Source organism: Malaclemys terrapin, chromosome 9 (genome assembly GCF_027887155.1).
Source record: "Malaclemys terrapin pileata isolate rMalTer1 chromosome 9, rMalTer1.hap1, whole genome shotgun sequence".
Taxonomy (NCBI): Eukaryota; Metazoa; Chordata; order Testudines; family Emydidae; genus Malaclemys; species Malaclemys terrapin.
Genome location: NC_071513.1, coordinates 84,930,781 through 84,958,586, shown reverse-complemented (window position 1 = coordinate 84,958,586; position 27,806 = coordinate 84,930,781). Strand labels below are relative to the sequence as shown.

At 41.0% G+C, this 27,806-nt stretch overlaps 1 protein-coding gene across 2 annotated transcripts in view; it reads left to right on the top strand.

Moving 5' to 3' along the window:
• The first annotated feature begins 4,760 nt into the window (after positions 1-4,760).
• The window catches only part of KPNA4 (karyopherin subunit alpha 4), a 64,411-nt gene continuing 41,365 nt past the window's right edge, over positions 4,761-27,806 (top strand). The window contains exons 1-7 of one of the 2 annotated variants that reach the window (XM_054039062.1): positions 4,761-5,059; positions 14,926-14,970; positions 16,984-17,073; positions 17,159-17,188; positions 17,276-17,328; positions 22,589-22,684; positions 22,876-22,961. In XM_054039062.1, the coding sequence (XP_053895037.1) occupies positions 4,991-5,059; positions 14,926-14,970; positions 16,984-17,073; positions 17,159-17,188; positions 17,276-17,328; positions 22,589-22,684; positions 22,876-22,961 (469 nt within the window). In that variant the 5' untranslated portion in view covers positions 4,761-4,990. The remainder of the gene's footprint in view (positions 5,060-14,925; positions 14,971-16,983; positions 17,074-17,158; positions 17,189-17,275; positions 17,329-22,588; positions 22,685-22,875; positions 22,962-27,806) is intronic. The other variant, XM_054039061.1, reaches the window with a different exon arrangement.

Genomic DNA, 27,806 nt, shown 5'->3' with positions numbered 1-27,806 from the left:
GTGGGCTGCTAGACATTTTGTTTACATTTGCACAGCCGCCCGCAGCTCCCAGTGGCCACGGTTTGTCGATCCCAGCCCATGGGAGCTGCAGGAAGCGGCAACCAGCATGTCCCTGCAGGCCGCAGGTTGCCCACCACAGCTCAACATTATCTCCCTAGTGAACAGAGAATCAAATTTCAAATCTGTCCTGGACTCCTGATACAAAAACCATCACTTAAGTCTGCTAGCACTAGTAACTTGAGTTGGCTGGCGTGACTTAGTGAATAGGGCAGACTTCAAATGAACTTCCCTCAACAGCTTCTAACTCAAGGGTGGGCAAACTATGGCCCACTGGCCACTTCCGGCCTGTCAGATGTTTTTATCTGGCACTTGAGCTCCTGCTGGGGAGCATGGCTTGGCTTGCCCTGCTCTGCCCGCCTGGCGCTCCCTAGCCCGACTCACAATTCCCTTGATGAGCACCATCTTCTGGTATGCAGAGCCAAACTGTGCAGGCGCAACTTCACCACGCTGTTTCTGGGATTGGAACTGCACCCCTACACGGCAGCCCCGCTCACACACACACGCAGCAGTGCACCCAATCCCCTCCTGATCTCACATGGCTATGAGAGCCTCGAAATTGCCCAGGGGCCGCACCCATCCCAGCTAGGGTGCCTCCACCCATGGCAGTGCCTGGTATGACTGCCTTGGTGTCACTGCCAGCAGGTCCCCTAGGAGTCCCTGGTACCACCCCTGTAGAGACCCTCCGCGCCACCCCCACCTCAGTAACATCCCTTATAGAGCCCCCCCATGCTACCCTATAGAGTTCCCCTCCATCACCAGGCATTCATGACCCGCCTTACAATTTTTTTACCCAGATGTGGCCCTCAGGCCAAAAAGTTTGCCCACCTCATGCTAACTTGACCTACTCCACCTAACTGTAGTGTGGAAGCTGGCTAGCACTGTGACACAATAATCCAGGTCACCAATCCTCCATTGCCTTCCCCCAGGATCTGCAGGCCCCACACCCTGTGGACTTTTCTTACCATCTATATATTACCTGTTTCCTGACCAGAAGTCACCTACCTCTGCTTATAGGGCTACTCAGCATTCATTTCTTACATTGATATGCGGTTTCCAGTACCGATAATTGTACTCCTCCATCTCGGGCACAGAAATCTGTTTTTCTGAGAACAGCCCACCAAGAAAACATTGTTTCTGTGTAATACCAGCTAGCTAGAAGACAACACCAGCATACTGGTGGATCTGTGGTGCAATGTTAGTAGAGACTATGATTTTGGGAGCAAAAACTGAAATGCCATGATATTTCAAACTGGCTGGCCGAACAGGGAATCCAGTGAATAGAACCTCGGCACTGGGAGAAAAATTAGAGGAATTAAGATGCTCTACCGGAAGATCAAGTACCATAAATCCCAGTACAGTAATTTCCCAAGAATGTACTCATACTATGCCAAGATGGATCACATAATTAGCAGGACCCCAAATACAGACCCTGATTTCATACTGGATGTTTTTAGGGATCCAGGCAGGGTTGTCGGTTGGATGGACAACAAGAAGTGTACAGAGTCAGAGAACAGCAAATTGAAGCAATAGGAGCCAGCTTTTGCGTAGCCAGTCCAAGCTTAGCCTGCGGTAATGGGACCTATTTTGAAGATGAGACCCAAGAGGCAGAACAGTCCAGCATGGACACAGTGGAGGAATGATTATTGCAGCCTGGAAAGATGCATGCCACTATTTTCTATTATTGTTATGGAGAATATTGTACTTTAACGGGGTGGTGGTTTACCAGCTAATGACCAATCTCTATTATTCTTATGGAGAATATTATTAAATGGAATTGTATTAGACACACTTTATCCAAACAGTTCTGTGCACATACCATCTTGCTTTCAGTAAACTGAAGGCACCTTCCATGAATATCCTACACCTATTCAGTGTTTAGTTAAACCTTATTTTCCCAGGTGTTTGCAAATCGGGGTAGGCCTTCATGTTCTAAGGAAGCAGAGGATAGGCTGAGTCTTCCAAAATAGTAATGGGGAGGGGGACAGACACCCTCTTGGTATCATTACTTCTTGGGAACAAACTACTTGCTTGTCCATATTGAAATAGACCACATCTCCAGAATAACCTGGTTTTGCACACTATGCCAGTGCAGCCAACGTAGGTATCTATTAGTCTCCCTCTATGGTCCACCAATCCTGCATGATAAATGAATAATAGACTTTTCTGTTTATATACTCATGTGAACCATGGAAGTGGAGAGGCAGATAATGGACACAAGTGCCATTGATGATCCCACCCCAGTTCAGGAAGCCCATTTACTGAAAGCTTGCAGTTTTTTTTAGGGGCACTGCTCACCTTCGCCACCTGCGGATGAACCAAAGTAATAATTGTCTGACAAATTCATCACTACAGAATCTAGTTGACTTGCCAATACTGAATGGCTTAGCCACAGATCTGATGATCTTGGGTAGCTAGCTTCCAGAGGACAATAGCATCCTTCTTGTGGACTGGTATGGTCCCTCTCCTCCTCATTTCCTGCTGTTTAAAAGCTGGAGAGAGTTCCTCATGCAGCTTCAGGAATGTGGCCTTACTAATGCAGAAGTTCTGTGCCCACTGCTGCTCACCTTCTGCTCCTGACAACTCCGGCTGAATTTAAGCCCTGAGGATATTATAGCAAGGGCCCCAGCCCTCCACTCTTATTCCCTAGTGTGGCCTCTCTTCGCTTATGGTAGGCTGATACAAGGGAAGTAACTTGAGGATAGATCACTCTAGTTAATTCTGTAGCCTGGACATGTCTACACTGCAGATGAAAGATGAACCTGAGCACAGGCATACCCATGTTAGCTTTAATCTAACTAGCACAGATAACAAGAATAGTGTAGAAGTAGCGGCACAGGCTTCAGCATGAATTAGCAACCAGTGTACATACCCAGCACTCTTGTTGCTAGCCTGTGTTGAAAACTATGCCACTATGTCTAAACTGCTAGTGTTAGCTCTGCTAGCTAAAGCTAGCATGGGTATGCCCATGCTCAATCACACTTTACACCTGCAGTGTAGACATGTCTGTGCTATAGAATTAAGTAGTGTGATCTACCCTCAATTTACTTCCCTGCTGTCTGTCTATCCTGAGGAAGAGAGGCCATAGTTGGGAATAACTCTGTATATCTGCACTACAACCTTGGGGTCTGATTCCCATTTTGAGTAGACATACCTGCACTAGTTCTCACTGGAGCTACCCTACCACTCTAAAACTAGTTGCATAGCTGGGGCAGTGGCAGCACAGGCCAGCCACTCTGAGCATGTAACCATGGGGGGGAGGAATAGCTCAGTGGTTTGAGCATTGGCCTGCTAAACCCAGGGTTGTGAGTTTAATCCTTGAGGGGGCCACTTAGGGATCTGGGGCAAAATCAAAATTGGTCTTGCTAGTGAAAGCAGGGGGCTAGACTCAATGACCTTCTAGTTCTAGGAGATGGGATATCTCCATTAATTTATTTATTTATTATTTATGGGGTTCAGGTGCATTTGTATTCAGGGCAACTAGCCTGTGGTGCCACTCTACTAAGGGTTCACTGCTACTTTTAGCATGCTAGCTCACATGAAAATGTGCAAATGTGTGTATGGGAAATGAAAATCCCATTTCTGATCTGTAATGTAGACTTAGCCTCAGAGACTTTCAAGCCAGTTTCTGTTCCAAACTGAAGGATTCAGGTCTGCTCCATTTTTGCCAAAGATTTAGTTCACTTTTCACACTACATTATAAAGGTTGCACACACTGAAAACCTGCTAAGAGATTTAACATTATTTCCTAGCTCTAGTCACCCAACATTACGTAGGGTATCCACTGATTCCAAAGAAGCTACTGTTCACTTCTGTCTCAAACTAATCCCACTGTGACTGAAGGAGGTGGACGGGGAGGTGCAAATTTGATGGAGGGTAAAGGGGAGTTGGATGGAGGTAGAGGAAGTGACTCAGAGTTGGGAAAAAAATAAGAAACAGTGAAAGCTGAGAGCCCCAGTACCCTGTCCTCCCCAAGTGCTGGTTTCTGCATGAACGCAGGGCTAGAATAAGCAAAACACACAGTTTTATTCTGTGATTATTTTAAAAACATCGTGAAAAGTTTTGCAACAGTTAATAATAATAAAAACCCAGCAGCTACTAACCGCTTATGTGCCTCCACCCCCTCAGCTGCGGGTGCCGCACACTCTCTTGCCCCACAGGCTAGAGACAGAGGGAGATGCCTTCGCAGCTCCCAAGGTACGCGCACAGCAGCCGAGTGGGGCGGGAAGAATGATGATGATGTTGTTGTTGACTTTTAGCTGTGTCCACAACGGAAGCAGCAGCTGGAGGAGGGCACCCCGCGCCCCCCCCAAAAAAAACTGGGGCCCAAAATGGCTGTCTGGCTTAGGGGGGAACCCCCGTCGGCTGCTGTGAAATAAGCACTCGCTCTCTCTCCCTTTTCGCCCTCGGTGCCTTCCCCCTACGGGTCTCCGCCTCGCTCCCCACATCGAGCGCCCTGTCCCGTCCCGTCCCCGCCTCCTCCTCACAACCGCTCTTCTTCCACCGCTCCCTCCTTCCCTGAGTCCCCATCCTCCCCTCCCCCACTCAGCTCCCTCCCTCCGAGTTCTTCTCTCCCATTCGCCGCCGGCCCGTGCCTCCACAGCCAATCAGAGGGCGCGGCCGGTAGGGGTGGGCGTGGCCTCGGCCGGCTAGATCGAGGCTACCTCCTCCTTTCCCCTCCCCTCTCCTCGCCTCTTCCCTCCCCCCTCGGCTCTGTCCCTTTGCTGGTTACCGGCACATTTCGCCGCCCAGGCAGCCGAAGCTAGCGAGCGGCCGGAAGGAAGCCAGGAAGTGCGGAGGCGGCAGTGGCAGCGGCGGCCTAGTGGCGCAGGCCGCAGCGCAGACGGGAAGGGAGTGTGAGTGAGCGAGGCGGCGGCGCCGGGCAGGGGATCCCGGCAGGCCCGGGAGGAGGCCGCGCTCCTTCTCTCCCGCCATGGCCGACAACGAGAAACTGGATAACCAACGGCTGAAGAACTTCAAGAACAAAGGCCGCGACCTGGAGGTAGTTCCCACAGCGCCCTGCGGGAGGGGCCGGGCATGGCGGCGGGACTGGGCCGCTGTGCTCTGGCGTCTCTCCTAATCCCGCGCCCGGCACCACCGCCTCCCTGCTGCTGCATCAGCCGAGGGCCTGCTCTGGGGCTGCGGCCTGCACTGCCAGCTGAGGAGGGGAGGGAGTGTCTTCCCCTTTCTCCTCACGAGGGAAGGGAAGCTACTGAGGTGGGGTGAGCGCGGACGGGCTGAGCCCTTCGCTTCCCCTCCTCACCCGGACAGCTGTGGGGCTGAGGGGGGCTGCCCGGAGTGGGGAGTGTCTGCGCTGACAGGGGAGTTAACGCCTTTCGGCATTTCCCTTCCCTTCCCTGGGTGTCTCCCTTTGCTGTACACCAGGGAGAGGAACGGGGCGGGTGCTGAAGGGTGTGTGGATATGGGGGGGGGGGGCGCGACACCTTTCTCGTCCTTCTCTCTTTAAGAAGCTGGGAGCCGCCGACACGGAGGGAGTTCCACTGTCTCTTAGCTCTTCCTAGTTCGCGTGTTAGGTCTTTGCTTCAGGCTTCACGTACTTTAATTTACTGCGCCTTGTCAATACGCGATATGCCTGAGGGAAGGCTTCAGCCAGCACAGCAGCCGAGTTGTTTCACTATTGAATGTATTTGTGTAGTATCTACAGGGTAATGCATAGTTAAAATGTAAAATATTAGTTATAAACTGCTCATTGCCCTAACACGGGTGCAGCTACAGCACTATGGAAGCAGTTAAAGTACAGTAAAACATATCTTGTACAACCTCACGTTGGTTTGGCACTGTTATGATTTGTGTCAAGTACCATCTGGATATCAACCCATCAATCCACCCCCTTCCCAGATAGTGGTGAAAGCAGTTCTGATTTACAGTTTGGCTAACAAATTCAGGATATGGCTTTTCCCAGTTTGGGTAGTGAAGGCCAACGAAGACCCTTATTGGAAAGTGTCCTGCCGTTGGTGATTCTTGTTTAAGCTGTGGGAGCTGCTGCATCAATATCATATGGGACAGAGACAATTAGTCAAGTAAGCCAGTCCTAAGCAATTCAGGGTTTCTTCAGGGAGCTGATTTTAATAGAGAATGCTTTATGAACTCCACACAGAAACTATTGGGAGCCAATTAAGATGCCAGAACACTGCCATAATGTTATCTGCATGAAACACCACTTAAGTGGGCATGTGTTCTCTGCTCTAACTTTCTGAATGAGCTCAATGCGCGGTAGAGCATAGTATAATCTAATGTTGAGATGACACAAAGGCATGGGTAGGACTGTAGGAGGTAGGATCCAATAATGGCTAGGTTTTGAACTCTGTGAGGTATGCCAATATAATTTTTTACTTTTTTTGTTTACCTGAAATGTTTGGGAATGTCAAATAATGAAATAATTGAGTGTAAAGCATTGAGGGAATAAATGATTAGTTTAATATTAAAGGATTCAGAAAATGGGGTTCTGCTGTCTTTGTGTAGAAAGTACCTTCCCCAATGAGGTGTTCACTGGTTCCTCTGCAAATACTAAAAAAAAAAAAAAAAAAAGCTGTATTATAATTCCAGAAGTGTTATTGTGAAGGTTTTTAGTTAAAACAAACAAACCACATGCGTTTCATTCTCTTCTGTATATTTAGTATGAAAAAGTATAATTCAGAGTTCTCTTAAATCACTACTATTTCTGATGCCTAAACATTGCATCTTAATGTTGATTCTCTAAAGTTATACTGTACATATGTTAATCCTGAATCCTTCCCACAAAATCATAGGCCTTTATAATTTGGATAACACACAGAAATAGAATGTGATAGCCTGTCTAGTTTTAATTCTTGATTAAATCTTAGAGACACATCAATTTAAAGATCACCTTCTTGTTGGAAAACTTTTTTCCTATATTTGTTTCAAGTAACCAGTAAGATTTCTGTTGTTGAAAGCATTTAGAGGAAAATATTTCTCCTAGCTTGTTTATTTTCAGCATTTTATAGGTAATTTAACACTGTTTTTCTTCTTTGAGAGAGAAACATTTTAAAATAGGAAAATTTGTAAAACCACAAAAATTGGCAGGGGGACTTAGTGATATGTGTAATACTGTACAGAGTTTAAAAATCGTTTTAAAATTATTAATTTCAGGTAGACTGTGTGCCATTAGTGTGGTGGAGTTTTTTTTATCTACTATTAAAGTAGTCTTGTGCAAAATGAAAACATTGTTAAGCTGTTAAGTCTTGTTAAATTTTAGAGACTGACATCTCTCTAACAAATCTTGGACCATATGCTCAGTACTTAAAATAACTACTGTGGATGATCATTTTTCATACAATAGCTCAGGCTTGTGACTATCATTCTTATTTATTAACTGTTTATATATCACATTCTTTCATTACAGCATGAAATGTTGGTAATGGCTGCATTTAGTCAACTTTAGCAACTGTTGATGATGTTTTTTGACCTAGTTCATAATGCAAATTTAATATTGCATTGTTTTTAGCAGAAAAACATCTCTTCATATCAGAAATGATTATTTGATTATTCCAATACTGTAGTCCCCTGCTAAAGTTAGCTGTTTATCCATTACTTTCTTTATTACAAAATTTCAGTCCGTCTTCTGTCCCATAGTAGAACACTCAAAAAAAAAAAAAAAAAAAAAAAAAGACACCCAAAAGTTTTGTGTAGATTGCACAACTACCTTTTGCATTTGTTTCAGTGAATGCCAGATTAATAGGTAGGTGTAGAGACCACTAAAGAATAAGTAGCATTCAGGATGTAGTGGTGGAAAGAGTAGAGAATAAAGATTATTTGTGATTCAGTTTCCAAAGTTTGTGCTTTTGTTCTGTTCAGAATCACACATTGGTACAGCTGTTAATCCCCAGTAACTTTAGACTGTATTTAATTGGAAAGTTTTAAGTTACAGGCTTCTTATTTATAGCATTTTTGTGTTTTAGATAGACAATAAAAGAAAACTTTAAAATATCTAATTCACATGCTTACATGTGTACATATGTTACACAACCATGTGCTGCATATACCTATGAACTTCAAGTACAGTACTACAGAAAATTAGTTGGCACTAGGTTTTTATTTGTATTTTGTAAACTTTCATAAAGTCCTTCATACACAAGCATGCATGTATGATGTTGCTTCAAAACGTGCAGTTTACATATTCAGCTGAAGTTCTGGTGACTGTAAGGAGTAATACATAACACTGTTATTGTTCAGAAAGTGTCTAAAATGCATCTTTGCACTTTTTACTTATGCCTGCTTGTTTCCCACAGTCAGTCTGCTGTCAATGTCATTCTGATCTCTCTTCTCAAAATCAGTCCACTGAAAGAGGTCATAGCATATTAGCTCTCACTTGTGCATACTATCTCAGTATTAGCCATATATAATAGAGTACTGTACAAAGTATAACAAATCGATAATTCCTAAATCTTGAAAAAGCTTATTAAATGTTAAGTTGGATCTGTGCAGACAATATTTAAAATTACACGAAGTCAGCCTTCACAGAAAAGCCAGCTTTATCACACTGATCTTTTTTCTCCATAGCAGTGTTAACAAAACTATATATAAAATACTGTGTATGTCCATCTGCCAGGAATGAAATGGACAGCCGAGTAAGATCAGTACATAAGCTTCTTCCTTAGTCTTGTCATCCTGCCTTTTGTACTGGAAGCATGGGTCATATGCTGGGGTTTTTTTTTTCTTTTTCTTTTATGCTTTCTTTGAGTCAGAGAGGTGAGCTGCTTTTCCATTTACTGTGAGTATAGATGAAATACCAGCCTATTCTATTTCTGGCACTTCCTCTGGATGTAGCTCTGTAAGCCTTGAAACCAAACATTGGATCTTGCCCCACTAATACAGTTTTGAGGCTGTGTATTCCCTAAAGGATTAAATCAGTGGTCTAGAACCAGGTTAGTACAAATAGTTCAATGTCTCCATGCTAGCTCTGTTGATTCATGTTTTGAACCCCTGCAGATTTGTCCCACTCTGTGCTAGCACAGTTGCATTGCTCTCTAAGTAACTGTGGCAGTTTCCAGAATTGGTGGTTTGTGGAAAATTTTGAAAGTCAGTGGTTTACTGAGGGACAATAACAACATAGGTAATAGAAAAGTTTGAGCTATTTGTGCTGTTATCGCAGAGTCCACTGTCCACAATAGCATTAAACTGTTTCAGACTGACTGTAGACAAGACCTGAGAGTCTTTCAGTAAGAAACTGGTTAGATCCAAACAAAGCTTTAAGTTCCTCTCTCCTAATGGTGGTATTGGATGAGCTATTTAGACCCTTCATAATTCTTCCTTTGTAGAGGATACTCCTACAGTGTACAGCCCCGTATTTCTTGAAACTACATATTGGGTCTTACTCCAAGTTGGTGACAGTAAGCCAGTGTTGGAATTGTCATGATAGTATCCAACTCTGGATAAAGATACTATTCTTCCTGCAATGTAGCATTGCTTTGGTTAGTTTGTAGGACCTAATTTATTATGTGCGTAGAGGGGGATTGCAATTATTAACAGTCCCAATGAGATCATAGGGAGACTTTGTGTTGTTTTGAAACCGCTGGTCTAGAGTAAGGATGGAAATTTCCCTGACCTCTTGTCAAGAAGACCCCAGAATGGTATAGTCACCTGCCTATGGGATCTTGATTGATATTTAGCTTGTTAAATGACAGCTAGAGCTCTTATCAAATGGGCAAGATTGTGGAGCCTTTGTTTGAGGAAGACCCTCTTAAATTGTCAGGCATCAGTGTTGGCATCATGCTGTCTGAACATGCCTGTGAGGTGTGATCTAGTGGTGCCACCGTTGCCTCTCCAGTGTTCCTGCTGTAAGATTTGTCAGTGCAAGTACTCATGGTGATTTTTTTTATTTGCCTTCCTTATCTCTGGATAGACAGCAGCATCTTGAACACAGATAAATAATTTGCCCATGAAATACTGATATCTGAGGCTGAGAGGGGGAAAACTGGCTAATTACAAGAGGATAGTAGGGGATTGTCCATCATAGCACACCCTCAGAGTGACATTGGTCCTGAGTAAGCTACAGAGAGTGCAGGCAAAAGTCTGTAGGAAGCAGATGCCAGGGATGGGGAAACTGTGAATCCTGGATTTGGAGCAGGCATCAGGGAACAATCTGAGGCACATTTCTTTCCTTTTAACATGTCTGTTTGCTTCTTACTAATATGTAAGAATATGCAATAAATTAAATATGTTCCCCAAATTGGAGATTGAACTTTCGATCCCAGGTCCTGTGCTGCAGCCTAGAAGCACACAGTTAAGGAAGGGACTACAAAGATGGCTTTCGTGTTCTGAATTGGGTCAGTCCCATAATTTAGCTTAAATTCCATTAGCCATAGTTGCTGAGGATCAGCATGAAATAAGGTTGCCCCCTTCCCTCAATTATGCCTTCTTTAGGTCTGTAATTTGTCAGTGGTATGGCATAAAGTGACTACAGGAGGGTCTGGTCTCCAATTTCCTGAACTCAAATTCTGCTGCACTACTTCTGCCAGAGCTCACTTGTATAGTCTTGGCTTTCCAACAGAAGTAATATAGGTGCAGGAGAGCAGAGTAATACTAATATCTCAGAAGGTGTACATCTGCAAATCAGGGAGGAATTTGGCACCTAGATACCATAGTGATGGGCATGTTTGAAAGCTATAGCTTGAGATGTACGACCAGACGACGACACCTGCATTTAGTGCTAGTATCAGTTTAACAAATGATCGTATTTGTAAGAGAAACTTTTATCAATGCCTGTGTATCCTGTCATGCCAATAAAGAAATTTGAATTAAAACGGTTACAAACTATTAAACACTGTATATATTTTCTAAGATTTAATCAGCTATCACTTATATATATTTGATTCACAACTATTGTGCATATATTCCAATAAAAGCCTGTAAATGGATAATTATAATTTTAGTTCTTAACTCATCCTGTGTGTTGTAATAATTTGTCACCAGTTCAGATGTAGAAGAGAAACCCAAATTCTTTGTCAAACTGACAGTTGTTTCTTGTCTTTCCGCTTACTAGGTATTGTTAGGGAATTCTAACTATTGTTTCCATATGCTAATTTATCAGTAGTATTAGATGTCCAATAAAGTTGTCGCTTCATGTTCTCAAAACACATTGAGGTGTCACCTTCTTTTACTCTATTTGCAGTATGCTTTAGACAGTTCCCTTTGGTTCTCTTTACAATTTAATGTCATGTGAAATAGCTGAGAAAAGCTTATTAAATAACTCCAGCTCTACTAGCAAAATAAGTATATATTTCTGAAATTAGCAACCTTTTTCAGTGTACTGGTAGTGTTAAAGATCAGGTATTACTGTTGGCCTGTTTGTATAGGGCATTGCATTTTTGTAGGCTTTACCTTGACTATAAATCCAAGCTGTACAAATGGGTTTACTATTCAGTTATTTTAGTAACGTCAGAATAAAAATCCTTGTTTTTAATTGATTGCCCTATTATATTATATGTTTAAAGCTTTCTAAATATATACGGCCTACTTGCTGTTCCTAGACTATGGTGCTTTTATGTTGTAGGACACAGTACTTATAGACTGTGGCTCTTGTCCAGTTGTCCTGGGTGATGTAACTGCGTTACATAGGGTCTTCTGCTGTGTTTTTGATACATTAAGCCATTATAGTTTCTGAATCCTGTGTCCGATGTCTGTTACGCTCTTATCAATATGTTCCTTTCTTGGACACAAATATGTAAAATAACTTTCCTGTGTTCTACCTCCTTGTAAAATCTTCTTTTTTAAAAAGCAAGATTTTGTAACATACTTAACTATGAGAGTTGAAGCAGAGAATAGAACAAATGGTTCAATTGCATTAGGTATGATTTTGCTTTTGCATCTCACTGCATGCCTCATTCTGAATTGGTCCACAGGCAATGAAAGAATCATCCAAAGGCCAAAGAGATCTTGATTATTTTGTCTTGGAATGGGAAGGAAATAGTGTTGCAATTTTTCCTTCCCCATTGTTTTGTTCATCTGGCTGGCCAAAAAGGAAAAGTCATTCTGTAGCCGTAACAGGTGACAAAGTGAATGTCATGTGTCCTACCTAGCTCTTCTGAAATAGTTTTACATTATAGTGAAACATATTACTTTTACAGGAATACAACCATGATCACCTGTATCTGTCACATTTAAACTTCGAGTCCTTGTTTTTAAAGCTTTGGCAATTACTCTGCTCTGCATAAGCCTTACTCCCAACGGTTTCCTTCACCTTTTCCACTCTGTTCTTATGCTTGGAAGTCTTCAGCTTCTTGAACAAGTCAACCATTCTTTCTTCATTCAATTCTCTCATTTAAAACAGTTCTCAATTCTCCTTTTCTAATACACTGTAGAAACAAATTGTTAAGAAACAACTTGAGATCTCATTACAGAAAGAAACAAAAACTGATATGTTGTCATTTTTGCTAGATCTTATAAAATAATATCTAATAGCTATAGTTAAAGTGACATTCAACATGAAATGAAGAGTTACAAGTATTTTCAGGTACTGCATTAGCACCTAGATCATCCTGCCAATTTCTGTAATTTTACAATCACATTTTCTATTTTCAAATGTTTCTCTCCCCATGACTGTGCAAAAGTTCCAAACAAACAAGGAATTGACTAATCAGGAAATGTGGTGAAACTGACTACACACAAAGTACTGATAAATGCTCAAAGTAAACAAACTGAAAATAATTTCTCTAATCATTCTATTACAGTAATTTTAGTTGTATTTGTAATGTAACAGTAAACAATTTTCAGACAAATGTTTTTTCTAAATTGAATATTTGTCAATGCCCTTTATTCTAAACTGTTTGTGTGTGCAGTAATTTAATAACCAAACTACTTAATAATCTCCCATGCTAATATCTGTTTATGCACAAGTGTGGGAAATTTTGAATTTTTACTTTAAACATCTGGAAAAATCTGACACATTTACAAATACGTATTGAATGATGCAGGCTCCTTTGAAGCCTTTGCATGCACTCAGGCTATGCCTGGTCTAGAGGAGCCCTGGCCTCAGCCAAGTATGTATCAGGAAAGAACATTCTACTTCCGTCTAATAAATAGATCCATGTTACAAAATTTGTTTTTCTTTTTAAAAATCTCTCTCTTTTTACTTTACTAAAAATCTTGATAAATCATTAAGGTTGCAAAGTGAAGCATTCTGGTCAGGAAAAGCTAATGCTGAGGTTGCCTGCACAACCTTCACTTTTACCTCTGTGTGTATGCTAGTATTTTAATTACACAATCATCTGCCAATCTATATATTCAACAAGGCAGACATTCTACAGATATAATAGTATCTGTATAGTGAAGGTGTACATAATAAAAAAAACATAGTACAATCCTTTATATAGTTAAGTATGGATCAAATTTTATTTGCCATTTCCATAATATAAACTAGAAATAGATCCACTGAATTGATGGACTTACACAGCTGTGCAATCAATAACAAAGTAGGTTTGGACACTGTGCACAGGCTGGACAATGTACAGTGAGTGAAGCAGAGATTAGTAGAAAGTTAAGTAGAATTTTTGTCTCATTCACAGTGTACCATCCAAGGTATGTTCAAGGTGTTGAATTATAGTATCAATACTATAATTAAAATTGCATCATAATGCATATGCACAAGAGGATAGTTGAGGTTGTTGACACAACTTTAATATTTGCATTGCCTGACATTTGAGTGATACCATTTGCAACTTAAACTTTCAAATGTGTGTTATTTAATGCCATTGGTAAATCAGAAAAGTGTCAAGCACACCATTTTGTAATTATATACAATTATTTATAAGTATTGTTCCTGAGAAATTACCAGGTGCTGTATTCATGGCACAACCAAGGAAATTAAAGCTCAGGCCTGGTCTACTCTAAAACATTGCTATGTCACTCAAGGGTATAAAAAGTTCACAGCACTGAGATACATAGTTAAGCTGTCCTATGCCCTGCTATAAACACTGCTAGGTCGATTGGAAGAGTTCTTTCATTGAACTAGCTACCACCTCTCAAGGAGGTGGATTTACTACAGCAATGGAAAAACGCCTTCCCTTACTGAAACAAATGTCTGCACTACAGCGCCATAATTGTGCTTCTGTAGTGCTCATAGTGTAGATATAGCCTCTGATTTAAACAGAGCTATTTATTTCTCTGTGTTACATCAGTCTTTTTGTCCCAAGAACTACTGTTAATCTTTAAGTGCCTCTCTGAGTACTGGTGAATAATTACAAGCAGTACACCAGTTTTCACTAGTGTAATTTAACATTAGAATATTCTAATACAGCTAGTCCAGTTAACTCTGAAATAAACGTATTCTGAAAACCCAAACCCAGAAAGGGCTATAGGGTTCTATCTGGAAAATTGTGAAATAAATTAAAAGGCTTTGTACAAAATTATCATTCTTTATTGGCATGTAGTGATATTTATAAGAATGGGTTTTTATTGTTAGCATGTTTTCTGATATAAACAATTTATTCCCCTCACTTCCCCCCTTACATAATTTATTCCCTTGTTTCATGTACTTTCCCTGTTGTGGGATAGTCTCTTTATTAGTTTGTATTTTGGAAAAATAGGACTGAGGAAGTTTATGCAAGTGTTGAGCAGATATTATACAGCACAAATAATGTAGTTATTGTATTAAGTAATAGAAACAGAGATATATCTGTATTTAATGCTAATTTTATATTTCAAAATAAAATCCCATACTGATGAATCAAAAGTAGTTACTTGGTCTCTATTTACATTAAAAAAAAATTAATTAAAGATGTCTTCTAAAAGTAAAATATTTAGAAAGCTGCCAAAGCACGTTAAATCACATCACAATGACTTGGTCCAGATTGGGAGTATGCTGTAATTATTTTATCTTAAACTTTTCAGACTATGAGAAGACAACGAAATGAAGTTGTCGTGGAGTTAAGAAAGGTAAGATAGATTAGTGTTTTTACTAAATATAACTTCTATGTCTCAGGCATTTGAGTAGAAATTACAGAAGTTTTTTGTGTCTGAGGCAAAGACAGTCATAGTGCTTACTTTTTTATAGACCATTTAAAAGGATGTTGTGAAATTTTATTTGTCTTTACAGGGTCTGTGGGGAGGGAAGCTTCAAAGCAGATGCTACCAAGTCAGGAACTAAAAATGCACATTAGTTGTTTATCTATAAATGAATGACTGTAACTTCATTTAAACTAGTTACACAAAGATCTTTAAGTTGAAACATTCCCTTGGATGTTGCCTCACTGATGACCAGTCCCAGCATTACCCTTTATTTGCTTCCTGTCCCTAATAACACTAATCACTGGGCTGTTCCCACAAGCCCCATCCCATCTACTGGGTTTCAGTGACATAGGCAAATTAATTTTGGTTTCTTCCTCACATGAAGAATTAGGGCTTTAAGGAATATTGCAATCTCTGTGTTGCTGAAACCATCCTCTACCAATACTCACTGGGAATCCTGTCCTCACTCCTCCTTGTCTTAAGATTTGAATAAGCTTTGGTCCTAATACTTCTCAAGAATGACAGTGGACTCTTTTTACTTGTAACTTACCAAGGATCATAGCTTTTCCTTAACACTTGCAAATAGATAATCAAGTCAAGCCTACTACGTACTTAGGGGAAGGGTAAAAAAATCCTAAGATGTCCGTACTCTTCTATAGCGAGGAAAGATATTCCTGACATTAAATCAGCAGTCAGCTGTAGCCCAAAACATACAGGGAGGCAAGAGTTAAAAGCTGTAATCCTTCAACATATATTGTTGCCAATGAAGCAAAATAAAATCACAATGAGAGAGATGGCTGGGGTGACCTTTTAGTGATAGAAATGTGTACGCTATTTTGTCTTCCCACTTGGGGAGAAGACCAGTGTACTGAACTGGCAAGCATCATACCCATCGATCAGGGCTGTTAGGGAACCTAGAACTTGGACATGGTGAGGAAAGAAGGATGGCAACAAAATTGTCCTGTTGCAGTTATCAGGTATTAAAAAATTAAAACTAGTATGAGCATCCTACAATAAGCCAATATATGATGGAGAAAAATTAGGAAAGCAGTGAGGTTTATTAAATATTTTTTGTGGGTGACAGCAAGAGATTTGAAACCATACATTGAAAAATACATGGATTTTTGTTTTGTTAAGTAGCTGCTGTGAAAATGCAGAATGTTTACACAGCATTGGGATAGTGGAATATGTTTGGAAAGTATGTTAACTTTCACTTAAGCATGGAATTGAATTTAAGATGTCTAAATCTTTTTTCAAGTGGAATACTAGTATTTGCCAAGCTTTGCTTTTTCAACACTTGAATCCGTATTTTCGGGCTCTCAAACCCCATAACGCTCCATAGTAGTCATGACATTATTTTGCAATACCAGACTACTGATTTGTTTGCTCTTGAAATCTGAACAGCATTTCCACAAAGATTTTGATGCTGGGAGGGAAGTCTTCAAATTCTTTCTGTGCGAGAGCAATAAGTGCCAAGTTTGGAACAAAATAAAAATAGTGTTCAGTTTAGTATAATTTTAGATAAAGCAAAAGGTGTAGATGTTGGGACTGTGGGAGTATAAGCCATTAGAGCTCTGAGGAAAAAAAATCTTAGGACAAAATGTACTAGTTTTAAGGTTAACAGAAAATTAAATGCAGTGAATTTAGTGGTTTCAGTGATGAATATAGACAAATGAGTTGTATATAGGTCATGTCACATATAGTAAAATCTTATACAGCTGTAGCAATAATCAAGAGATGGCCATCCTGTTCCTCGGGAAGGTACAAATGGTGAGCGCTCATCTTAGTCACGCACTTTGATGCCTGGCTTGATTGTCTGAGCATTAATAGTATCAGTGAGATATTTAGTTTTACTCACAACTTAAAAGAAAGTCATCTCAGCTTCTGCGGGGGGGGGGGGAATAAAGCTGCAAAACACAGCAAATTTATTTTTCTTTAAAGAACAAGAGAGATGAACACCTGTTAAAGAGAAGAAATGTACCCCATGAAGATATCTGTGAAGATTCAGATATAGATGGTGATTTCAGAGTGGTAAGAATTAACAATGTCTGAAGTTTTTCTTAACTTTTTAAAAATATATATATATCTAACTGTCGTTGTTTCTCCCCCTCCCCAGCAAAACACCTCATTGGAGGCAATAGTTCAGGTAAAAATACTTATTTTTCTCTGAACTTTTTTGGTTTAATGACAAATGTAAAATGGCTGAATTCTTAAGTTATTGATTTTATTGTAGAATGCTTCAAGTGACAACCAGGGTATCCAGTTAAGTGCAGTGCAGGCTGCAAGGTAAGAGCACAGTTTATTCAGCTTTGCTGTTTCTACTCTTGCAGCTTATATAGTGCTATTAAATTAAGAAAATTGTGAATTCTTACACTAGTACAGGGGTCGGTAACCTTTCAGAAGTGGTGTGCCGAGTCTTCATTTATTCACTTTAATTTAAGGTTTCGCGTGCCGGTAATACATTTTAATGTTTTTTAGACAGTCTCTTTCTAGAAGTATATATATTGTATAACTAAACTAGTGCTGTATGGTAAACAAGGTTTTCAAAATGTTTAAGAATCTTCATTTAAATTTAAATAAAAAAAAGATTGATTTTATGCCGCCGGTCTGCTCAGCCCGCTGCTGGTCTGGGGTTCTGTTCATGTAGGCCGGCAGCAGGCTGAGCGGGGCCTGCAGCCAGGACCTCGGCTGGCAAGGGTCTGGCAGCCAGAACCCCAGACCGGCAGCAGGCTGTGCAGAGCCGGCGGTTGGGACCCCAGACCAGCAGTGGGCTGAGTGGCTCAGCCCACTGCCGCTCAGGGGTTCCATCTGCTGGCTTCTGCCAGCCAGGATCCTGGCTGCCAGACCCACTCAGACTGCTGTTGGTCTAGGGTCCTGGTCCTGGCCCTGCCCACATACAGTGGGTACCTACCTTCTCCCTGGTTCCGGCCCATTCTCTTCCTCCCTCTGCACTGAGCTGAGGGTGGGAGTGCACTGAGCACAGGGCTGGGGGTGAAGGATCTGGCCAGGAGCTAGAATGAGGGAGGGGGGCTCAGGGTTGGGGCAGGAGGATTGGGTGTGTGGCACTTACCTGGGCAGCTCCCATTTGGTGCGAGGGGTGGGGATGGGGATGTGGAGGGGTGCATGGGGTGTTGGGGGCTGGGGATGTGGGGGGATGCAAGAGTCAGGGCAGAGGGCTGGGAGCATGTGAGGGGGGGTACAGGTGTCGGGGGGGGGGGCTGGGTATGTGTGGGGGTGCCAGAGTCAGGGATGGGGTCGTGGGGGGGGGGGGGTTAAGGAGTCAAGCAGAGGGCTGGGTGTGTATGAGCGGGGGTACAGGGCTCAGAGCAGGGGCCTGGGGTGTGTGCGGGGCACAGGGATCTGGGCACAGGCCTGGGGGTGTGCGGGGCTGTGGAGCTCAGGGCAGAGGGCTGAGTGTATGTGAGGGGGGGGGGGTCAGGGCTCCGGACAGAGGGCTGGGGGTGTGTGATGGAGCATCAGGGCTCAGGGCAGAGGGCTGGGGTGTGTGTGTGTGTGGGGGGGTCAGGGCAGAGGGCTAGGGGGGATATGCCCCTATTCCGCCCCCGCTTCTTCTCTGCAGACCCCGGGACTCCCATGCCCTATCCAACCCCCCCCTGCTCCCTGACTGCCCCCTCCAGAGACCTCCCGCCCCTAACCACCCTGCCCAGGATCCCACCCCTTATCCAACCCACCCTGCTCCCTGTCCCCTGACTGCCTCCACCCCTTATCTAACCCCCCCCCCGGACCCCTTACCATGAGGCTCCTAGCAGCATGTTCTGCTCCGTGCAGAACCAGACACGCTGCCCTGCAGGAGCGCGCAGCTCCGCCCCTCAGAGCACTGCACGTGCGGAGGCATGGCTCCAGGGGAGGGGGAGCGTGTCTGCTTCCCCACGGAGCCAAACACTGCCCCGCGGGAGCGCACAGTCCTGGCCACCAGAGCGCTGCACGCACAGCAGTATGCCTCGAGGGGAGGGGGGAAGGCAGGGGATGGGCTGGCGGCTTGCTGCATTCGGCCAGGCAGCAGCGTGCCATTAAAAATCGGCTCGCGTGCCGTCTTTGGCACTCGTGCCATAGGTTGCCGACCCCTGCACTAGTAGATAGAATGGTGATGTCATCTATGGATCAAGTTCACCAAATATTAGTACTGCAATAAAATATCCTGTGTATAAAATTTGTTTATAAAACCAAACTGACATAATGTAGATATTAAGGTTGAATTCTCTTAATAAATATTCATGTGAACTCTAGGATTTTAGTAAATGCCATACTCCTGACTTTCAAAATAAATTGAGTAAAGATCCTAATTGATTTCATATGTATAAGTAGTCATTGGACACCGTTTCCCTTTAATTTAAATAAGTTGTCTGAGGTGGAGAGGATCTTCACTCAGAAGGGGTTTAAATCATTACAAGACTAACACATTCCTAACAAGTTAGGCTAATTGGCAAATACTTGAAGACACTTTAACTTAATGATATCTTTGAACCTCTTAACCAGTCAAGTAGCAGTTTTTGAGCTGTTTACTGTAAGGTCTTGTCTACATGAGAAAGTTGCACCAGTTTAACTTGATTTTTAAAACCTATTTCGTTAAACTGGTGCATGGCTGTATTGACACTTATTTCAGTTTAAACCAGAGAAGGAATATATTTGAAGTAAATTGAAACATGACTGGTTTAAATAGAAATAAGAAAGTCCACATAGACTTTTGCACTGATTAAATTGGTTTAGAAACAATTTTAAGTTAACTTAGTACAATTTGTGCATGTAGACAAGGCCTACAAGCAGAGGTCCTTTTAATGTTATAATAAGGAATGAAAGCTATTTAGGTGTTTCTCTTATACTGCTCTGTCACCTTAGTGCGGAAGGGAGGATGTGATCTACCTGTAATTTCCTGAAACACATGGCAAGGACAGAGCATTGTTTGAACAGAAGCAGTTACAAATAATTGGAGTTAACTGATTCTTGGAGCCAGGGTCATGAGTTGCCTGAGAGGACAGAAAATAAACTTGTTGTAGTTTTTGAGTAAACCGAAACTGTGCTGTATTTTGCCATTGAAAGAGTGAATATTGGGTTTTTTTGTAGGAACTAGGGGTATGTATCGTAATCAATCCTAGGATAACTTGTCCATCTACATCTCTCCTAAAAAGGAAGCTTTTCTTCTTAGTTGGCAATATAAATATGCATCTGCAGTAACATCACACAGCTTTTACAAACTTTAAATATTCAAAGCCCCTAACCAGGTTGTATTAAGATATTTTCACTGTGCAGACTCTGCTTTACTTGCCAGTTTAAGGCAGTGGCCGCTGGTAGCATTCAGGATTGGAAGCAGCAGCAGCAGTCAGTCACAGCTACTTTCTTGTCTAGCATGTCCCCTGTCCCCCTCTAGGGAGACAGTTTGGTGTGGGCTGGGACATGAGGAAAGAAATGTGCTTCTGATCTCTTTCCCCCCACGCCCCCCCAACTTTGTTCTTCTGAAGCAGTCCCACTTGGGCTCCCTACAGGCCTTCGCTCACCTCATGGATGTTGAAAAGAGAGGTTAAAGGAGTAAAAGTTCAAGTGGGTTTGTACTCCCTCCTTCCTAGCAGCATGTGCATTTGTATTAGGGCTGTTGATTAATCGCAGTTAACTGATGCGATTAACTCAAAAAAATTAATCGTGATTAATCACAGTTTTAATTGCACTGTTAAACAATAGAATACCAATTGAAATTTATTAAATATTTTGCATGTTTTTCTACATTTTCATACATATTTTATTCTGTGTTGTAATTGAAATCAAAGTGTATATTATTTCTTATTATAAATATTTTTACTAAAAATTATAAAATAGTATTTTTTGATTCGCCTCATACAAGTACTGTAGTGCAATCTTTGTTGTGAAAGTGCAATTTACAAATGTAGATTTTTATTTTTTTTGGTTCTCTAACTACATTCAAAAACAGTGTAAAACTTCAGAGCCTACAAGTCCACTCAGTCCTACTTGTTCAGCCAATCGCTAAGACAAACAAGTTTGTTTACATTTATGGAAGATAATGCTGCCCTCTCCTTATTTACAAGGACACCAGAAAATGAGAACAGGTATTTGCATGGTACTTCTGTAGCTGGCATTGCAAGGTATTTAGGTGCCAACTATGCTAAACATTCATATGCCCTTCCATGCTTCGGCCACCATTCCAGAGGACATGCTTCCATGCTGATGACACTCGTTAAAAAAAATAATGCCTTAATTAAATTTGACTGAACTACTTGGAGGAGAATTGTATGTCCCCTGCTCTGTTTAACCTGCATTCTGCCATCTGTTTCATGTTATAGCAGACTCGGATGATGACCCAGCACGTGTTGTTCTTTTTAAGAATACTTTCACTGCTTATTTGACAAAACGCAAAGAAGGTACCAATGTGCGATTCCTAAAGATAGCTACAGCATTTGACCCCAGGTTTAAGAATCTGACGTGCCTTCCAGAATCTGAGAGAGGCGAAGTGCAGAGCATGCTTTCAGAAGTCTTAAAAGAGCATCACTCCGATGCGGAAACTACAGAACCGGAAGCACCAAAAAAGAAAATCGAGCTTCTGCTGGTGGCATCTGACTCAGATAATGAAAATGAACATGCGTCGGTCCGCCCTGCTTTGGATTGTTATCGAACAGAATCCGTCATCAGCATGGATGCATGCCCCCTGGGAATGGTGGTTGAAGCATGAAGGGACATATGAATCTTTAGTGCATATGGCACGTAAATATCTTGCGATGGCGGCTACAACACCTGTTCTGACTTTCAGGTGACATTGTAAACAAGAAACCAGCATCATTAATTCCTGCAAATGTAAACAAAGTTGTTTGAGCGATTGGGTGAACAAGAAGTAGGACTGAGTGGACTTGCAGGCTCTAAAATTTTACCTTGTTTTATTTTTTAATATAGGTTTTTTTGTACATAATTCTACATTTAGAAGTTCAACTTTCATGATAGAGATTGCACTGCAGTACTTGTATGAGGTGAACTGAAAAATACTATTTCTTTTTTTTTTTTACAGTGCAAATACTCGTAATTAAAAATAAATTTTAAGTGAGTACTGCACTGTGTTGTAATTGAAATCAATATATTTTAAAATGTAGAAAACATCCAAAAATATTAAAATAAATGGTATTCTATTTTTTTAATTGTGCCATTAATTTTTTTTTTAATTGCATGACTGCCCTAATTTGTATCCCCCACACACTGACTCCTTAGTGAGGAAGAGGGAAGAAAGCATGTTCTGGCAGCCAATACCTTGCCTCTTATCCTCTGCTCCAGCTGGGAAGATAATGCAGGGGAGGGACATGTGGATGACTGACTTACTCCTGTCATGGGTTTACTATGAGGACAAAACAGATGTTCAACTCAACAGTCATACTCTTTAGAGTAGTAGCAGAAGAGATGGTGGGATTGGCTCAAATAGTAGCTAAGTACACAACTTTTCAGCAGTGCTAAATTCACTCATTTTTAAAAAGTCCTATTTGACTTTAGGGGATTTGTCTGCAAATTTCATATTTTCTCCTTTGTTCCTAAACAGGAAGCTTCTTTCCAGTGATCGCAATCCACCGATTGATGACTTAATAAAATCTGGAATACTACCTATTTTAGTGCACTGTCTTGAAAGAGATGACAAGTGAGTGTGTTACTTTTTTAAAAGAAAGTACTGGTAGGAAAAGTTAATTGTTTTGGGAAGATTTCATAGAAATCCTTTGACAAAACAATTCATGCAAGCATTTGCAAGTGTTCATGTTAAGATACTGTATTAGATTCAGATAGTTTTACTGTAATACAGAACATTTTCTAACTTTACACTTTTATTTGTAGTCCTTCTTTACAGTTTGAAGCTGCATGGGCTTTGACAAACATTGCATCTGGAACCTCTGAACAAACACAGGCTGTAGTTCAATCTAGTAAGTTGATCAGTTTTGATAATGCATTTCATGTGCATACTGTAATTTCTTCAAAAATATGAGGCTCAAGTGATGATTTAAAAAGCACCTACACCCTATCTCTCGTCCTCAAATACTCACCAATCTACGCTATGTAGGACTGGTACTTTTATATGATAGCCAGGATGGTTGAAACTGAATTGTCAATCACAGGCACATCGTGGAAGGACCTGTCCAGGAAGTCTCCTGCCAGAAATTCTACCCCTTCTCTGGCAAGCAGCATCAGTTGAAGCACACACCTGCTTTTGTTCTTCATTTTCTCAGATTTTAAATACATTTGGGTTTCCTGATGGTGAGTAATCTCTTGTGGGAACTCACACTATTTTAGCAGAGTTAATATCTGCTGGTTTTCCAGTTTTCAAATGCTATTTTTTACTTTTCTTCACAATTAAGAGGGATTCCCTACCTAATTTTGAAGGCGAAGCAAAAGGTACAGTCCAAATCCAGAGGGTTCCTCTGAGGGAATTTACTTCCAAGATCTCACACTAGATAAAATGGTGTCCATATGTTCAGGAATCTGAAGTTAGGAAGGAATTTTTGTACTTGCAATCCATGTTGCCAGATGAAACAGAAAATTGTTTTATGGTTCTGTGCCCTACATATTTCTTTTAAATCTACTTGAACGTCAACTTGTGAGAACAGGGCTCTTCTCTAGTATTGAATTTGCCAAATAAAATAATCGTGCTTCTTGAGATCTGAATATAGAATCACTGCCATGTTCAAGCAAGTTTTTGTAGTTGAATCAAATTTACTTCCTATTCTCTTCCAATTCCTCATGGATCTGCTATTGTAAATAAGGAAAAGGTTGTTATAAACAGACAAGGAAAAACCGAAGTCCACACAACTTAAAAACAGAACAGGAAGTATCAAAATATTACTGAAATCCAGAGACAATGTGATCAAATTTTACTGCACTATAAACTGTCAATGCTGGAGATGCTGAATTGCCAACAGTGTGAAAGGGCAGGGGTAACTCTTCCACTCAAGAAATTTAATGTGTGAAAACTCCACATTAAAAACGGTTTCCTTATTCTTAAATATTTGAGTCAATTCTACATTTTGTTTAATGTGGCAGTGGTTTTCAAACTGGGGCACACATGAACTCTCATTGGGGTACACAAGAAAAATCCTGTAATGGTGGATAATGTATTGTGTTATCAATTACAAACCACCTTCTCTCCTCCACCCCACCCCCGGCCGTTTGCATAGCTATATTATGACCCAATGTCAGATGGGGGTATCCCAGAATATTAGGGTTGGAAGAGACTTCAGTCTAGTACTCTAGTCCAATCCCCTGCTCAAAGCAGGACCAATCCCAACTATGCGATAGACTACTCAAGGGTTCTCAAACAGGGTCATGACCACTCAATGGGTCACAAGATTATTCCTTGGGGATCGTGAGCTGTCAACCTCCACCCCAAACCCCGCTTCGTCTCTAGCATATATAATTGTTAAATATTAACTTTTTAATTTATAAGGGGGGTTGTACTCAGAGGCTTGCTGTGTGAAAGGGGTCACCAGGGCCAACCCTAGGGCGGTGCAGGGCCTGCGGCGGAAGTGACAAATCAGTTACTTCTGGGATCCACTGCACTGGGTGCCAGGTAGGGGAGATGTTATGCCTCCCCAAACAGCCAGGTGTGGCTCTCCCCCCAGGCTCTCCTTTGGCAGTGCCGCTGGGCTCCAGGGGCTGGGACGATGCATGCCTGGGGCTAGGGAGGCGCCGCCGCAAGCTCTCCCTCCTGGCGCGCTCTCCCTCAGGTGGAAAGGGGATGGCTGGGCGCTAGGCTCCCCCAGCCAGCAGTTCACACACTGCCCATGCGTGCTGGCCCGCGGGGCCTGGAGCGGTCGCCCTGATTCGCTGTACCCTAGGGATGGCTTTGGGGGTCACCAGTACAGAGGTTTGAGAATCACTGGACTACGTTATTTGGAAATGGGTACATAGCCTAAAAAGTTTGAAAACCACTGCAATAAGGGAAAGTACTGTGCTTAAACTCTACAGTCTGGTTTGAGTGATTGAAATTAATATGTTAGCTTGATTACTAGGTTGACACAGGCATAGGTAATTCTAATTTAATCTTTTATTAGCTTTATCTTTGATAAGAGAAATAAAATGCTTCTTATTTATTGTGATAAGTCTGTGACCACTTGACAATAATATAATCTGTTAACTCTTGGATTTGCTTTTAAAATACAAGTTAAAATGGATTTTATGTAAAGTTTTTGTTTGTTTGTTTAATATGAATTTTGTAGCAAAATTTAGAGCCAACTTCTTGGTCTGGGAAGCTGAGAACTAACAAAAAGCAGAGAAAATGCTGGGGGGCAAAAAAGATCTTTCCGTAGAAGTAACAGATTAATCCTGAATACCAAATTTTAAAGTACTACGTAAGCAAATCCAAGGCAAATATTTCACAGAATTAACCAGTGTAAAGATCACAGATCTTTAAATAGTTTTTTTACTTTAAGTCTTCAGCTCATCTGAGAGAGTTTGTGTTTAATCAGAGAATGAATCTGTGTTGTGAAATTGCAGTTGGTTTCAAAATTCATTATCCTTCTCTTTTTGGGGCATTGTTAAAGTCCACTGAAATAATGTAGTAGGATCCTATTGAGTTCAAAGGAGTTGGACTGAACTGTCAAAGAGCAGTTTTCTCTAATATTGATATCCCCCCTCGCGATACAATTTAGATTGCTGCAAGTGTATCTAGGTTCGGTTTTGCATGTTACATAATGATGCATTAGAATTAGGACTGTTGATTAATCGCAATTAACTCACGATTAACTCAAATTAATCGTGATTAAAAAAATGAATTGCGATTAATCGCACTGTTAAATTTTAATTGGCATTCTATTGTTTATTAAATATTTTTGGATGTTTTTCTACATTTTCAAATATATTGATTTCTATTACTACACAGAATACAAAGTGTACAGTGCTCACTTTATATTATTTTTATTACAAATATTTGTCCTGTAAAAATGATAAAAGAAATAGTATTTTTCAATTCACCTCATACAAGTATTGTGCAATCTCTTTATCGTGAAAGTGTAACTTATAAATGCATATTTTTTATTACATAACTGCACTCAAAAACAAAACAATGTAAAACTTTTGAGCCTACAAGTCCACTCAGTTCTACTTCTTGTTTGTCTTAGCGATTGGCTGAACAAGTTTGTTTACATTTACAGGAGATAGTGCTGCCTGCTTCTTATTTACAATGTTACCTGGAAATAAGAACAGGCGTTCGCATGGCACTTCTGTAGCCAGCATTGCAAGGTATTTACATGCCAGATATGCTAAACATTCGTATGCCCCTTCATGCTTTGGCCGCCATTCCAGAGGACATGCTTCCATGCTGATGATGCTCGTTAAAAAAAAATGCATTAATTAAATTTGTGACTGAAGAATTGTATGTCTCCTGTTCTGTTTTACCCATATTCTGCCATATGTTTCATGTTAGCAGTCTTGGATGATGACCCAGCACATGTTCGTTTTAAGAACACTTTCACAGCAGATTTGACAAAACGCAAAGAAGGTACCAATGTGAGATTTCTAAAAATAGCTACAGCTCTCGACCCAAGGCTTAAGTATCTGAAGTGCCATCCAAAATCTGTGGCGGATGTTTTCCGAAGTCTTAAAAGAGCAACATTCAGATGTGGAAACTACAGAACCGGAACCACCAAGTAAGAAAATCAACCTTCTGCTGGTGGCATCTGACTCAGATGATGAAAATGAACATGCGTCAGTCCGCTTTGCTTTGGATAGTTATCGAGCAGAACCCACCATCATCATGGATGCTTGTGTTCTGGGATGGTGGTAGAAGCATGAAGGGACATATGAATCTTTAACGCATCTGGCACGTAACTATCTTGTGACACCGGCTACAACAGTGGCATGTGAACGCCTGTTCTCATTTTCAGGTGACATTGTAAATAAGAAGCAGGCAGTATTATATCCTGCAAATTGTAACCAGACTTGTTTGTCTGAGCGATTAGCTGAAGTAGGACTGAGTGGACTTGTAGGGGCTAAAGTTTTACATTGTTTTATTTTTGAATACAGGTTTTTTTTAAATAACTCTCTACATTAGTAAGTTCAATTTTCATGATAAAGAAATTGCACTACAGTACTTATATTAAGTGAATTGAAAAATATGCTATCTTTTGTTTTTTACAGTTCAAATATTTGTAATCAAAAATAAATATAAAGTGAGCACTGTGTACTTTGTATTCTGTGTTGTAATTGAAATCAATATATTTGAAAATGTGTAAAACATCCAAACATATATTTAAATAAATGGTATTCTGTTATAGTTTAATAGCGCGATTAATCGAAATTAATTTTTTCAATTGTTTGACAGCCCTAATTAGAATCCTTTTATTTCTGCTATATTAAAGCTAACTTTTCAATGGATCGAAAGCCAGGATTGAGTCTGGCAGTTTGGATTTTTCTACTGATGGACTTAGATTAGAAACAACATAAACACACCTAGTTTCATTGAAGTACTCCGTACTCAAATATTATGCAAGTATGGGTACTCTTGTAATGGTTTATTTGAATGAAGAAGATGGCCTATTAGCATCTCTCCAAAACTACCAGTCATTGTAATTGCTGGGGGTATTTTTACTATTATTATACTCGCTTTGTAAATCCTCTTGTTTAATATTGAATAAGGTCGGTAGCTAATAAAAATGTTTTAAGAATTAAAATATTTGACCCATTATGTGTCAGAAGGGACAGTGGTGTGGTGTGTCTGCTTAGAAAACTAACAGTTTGACTATAAAATCAAATTATAAATGAAACCTTCTCTATCC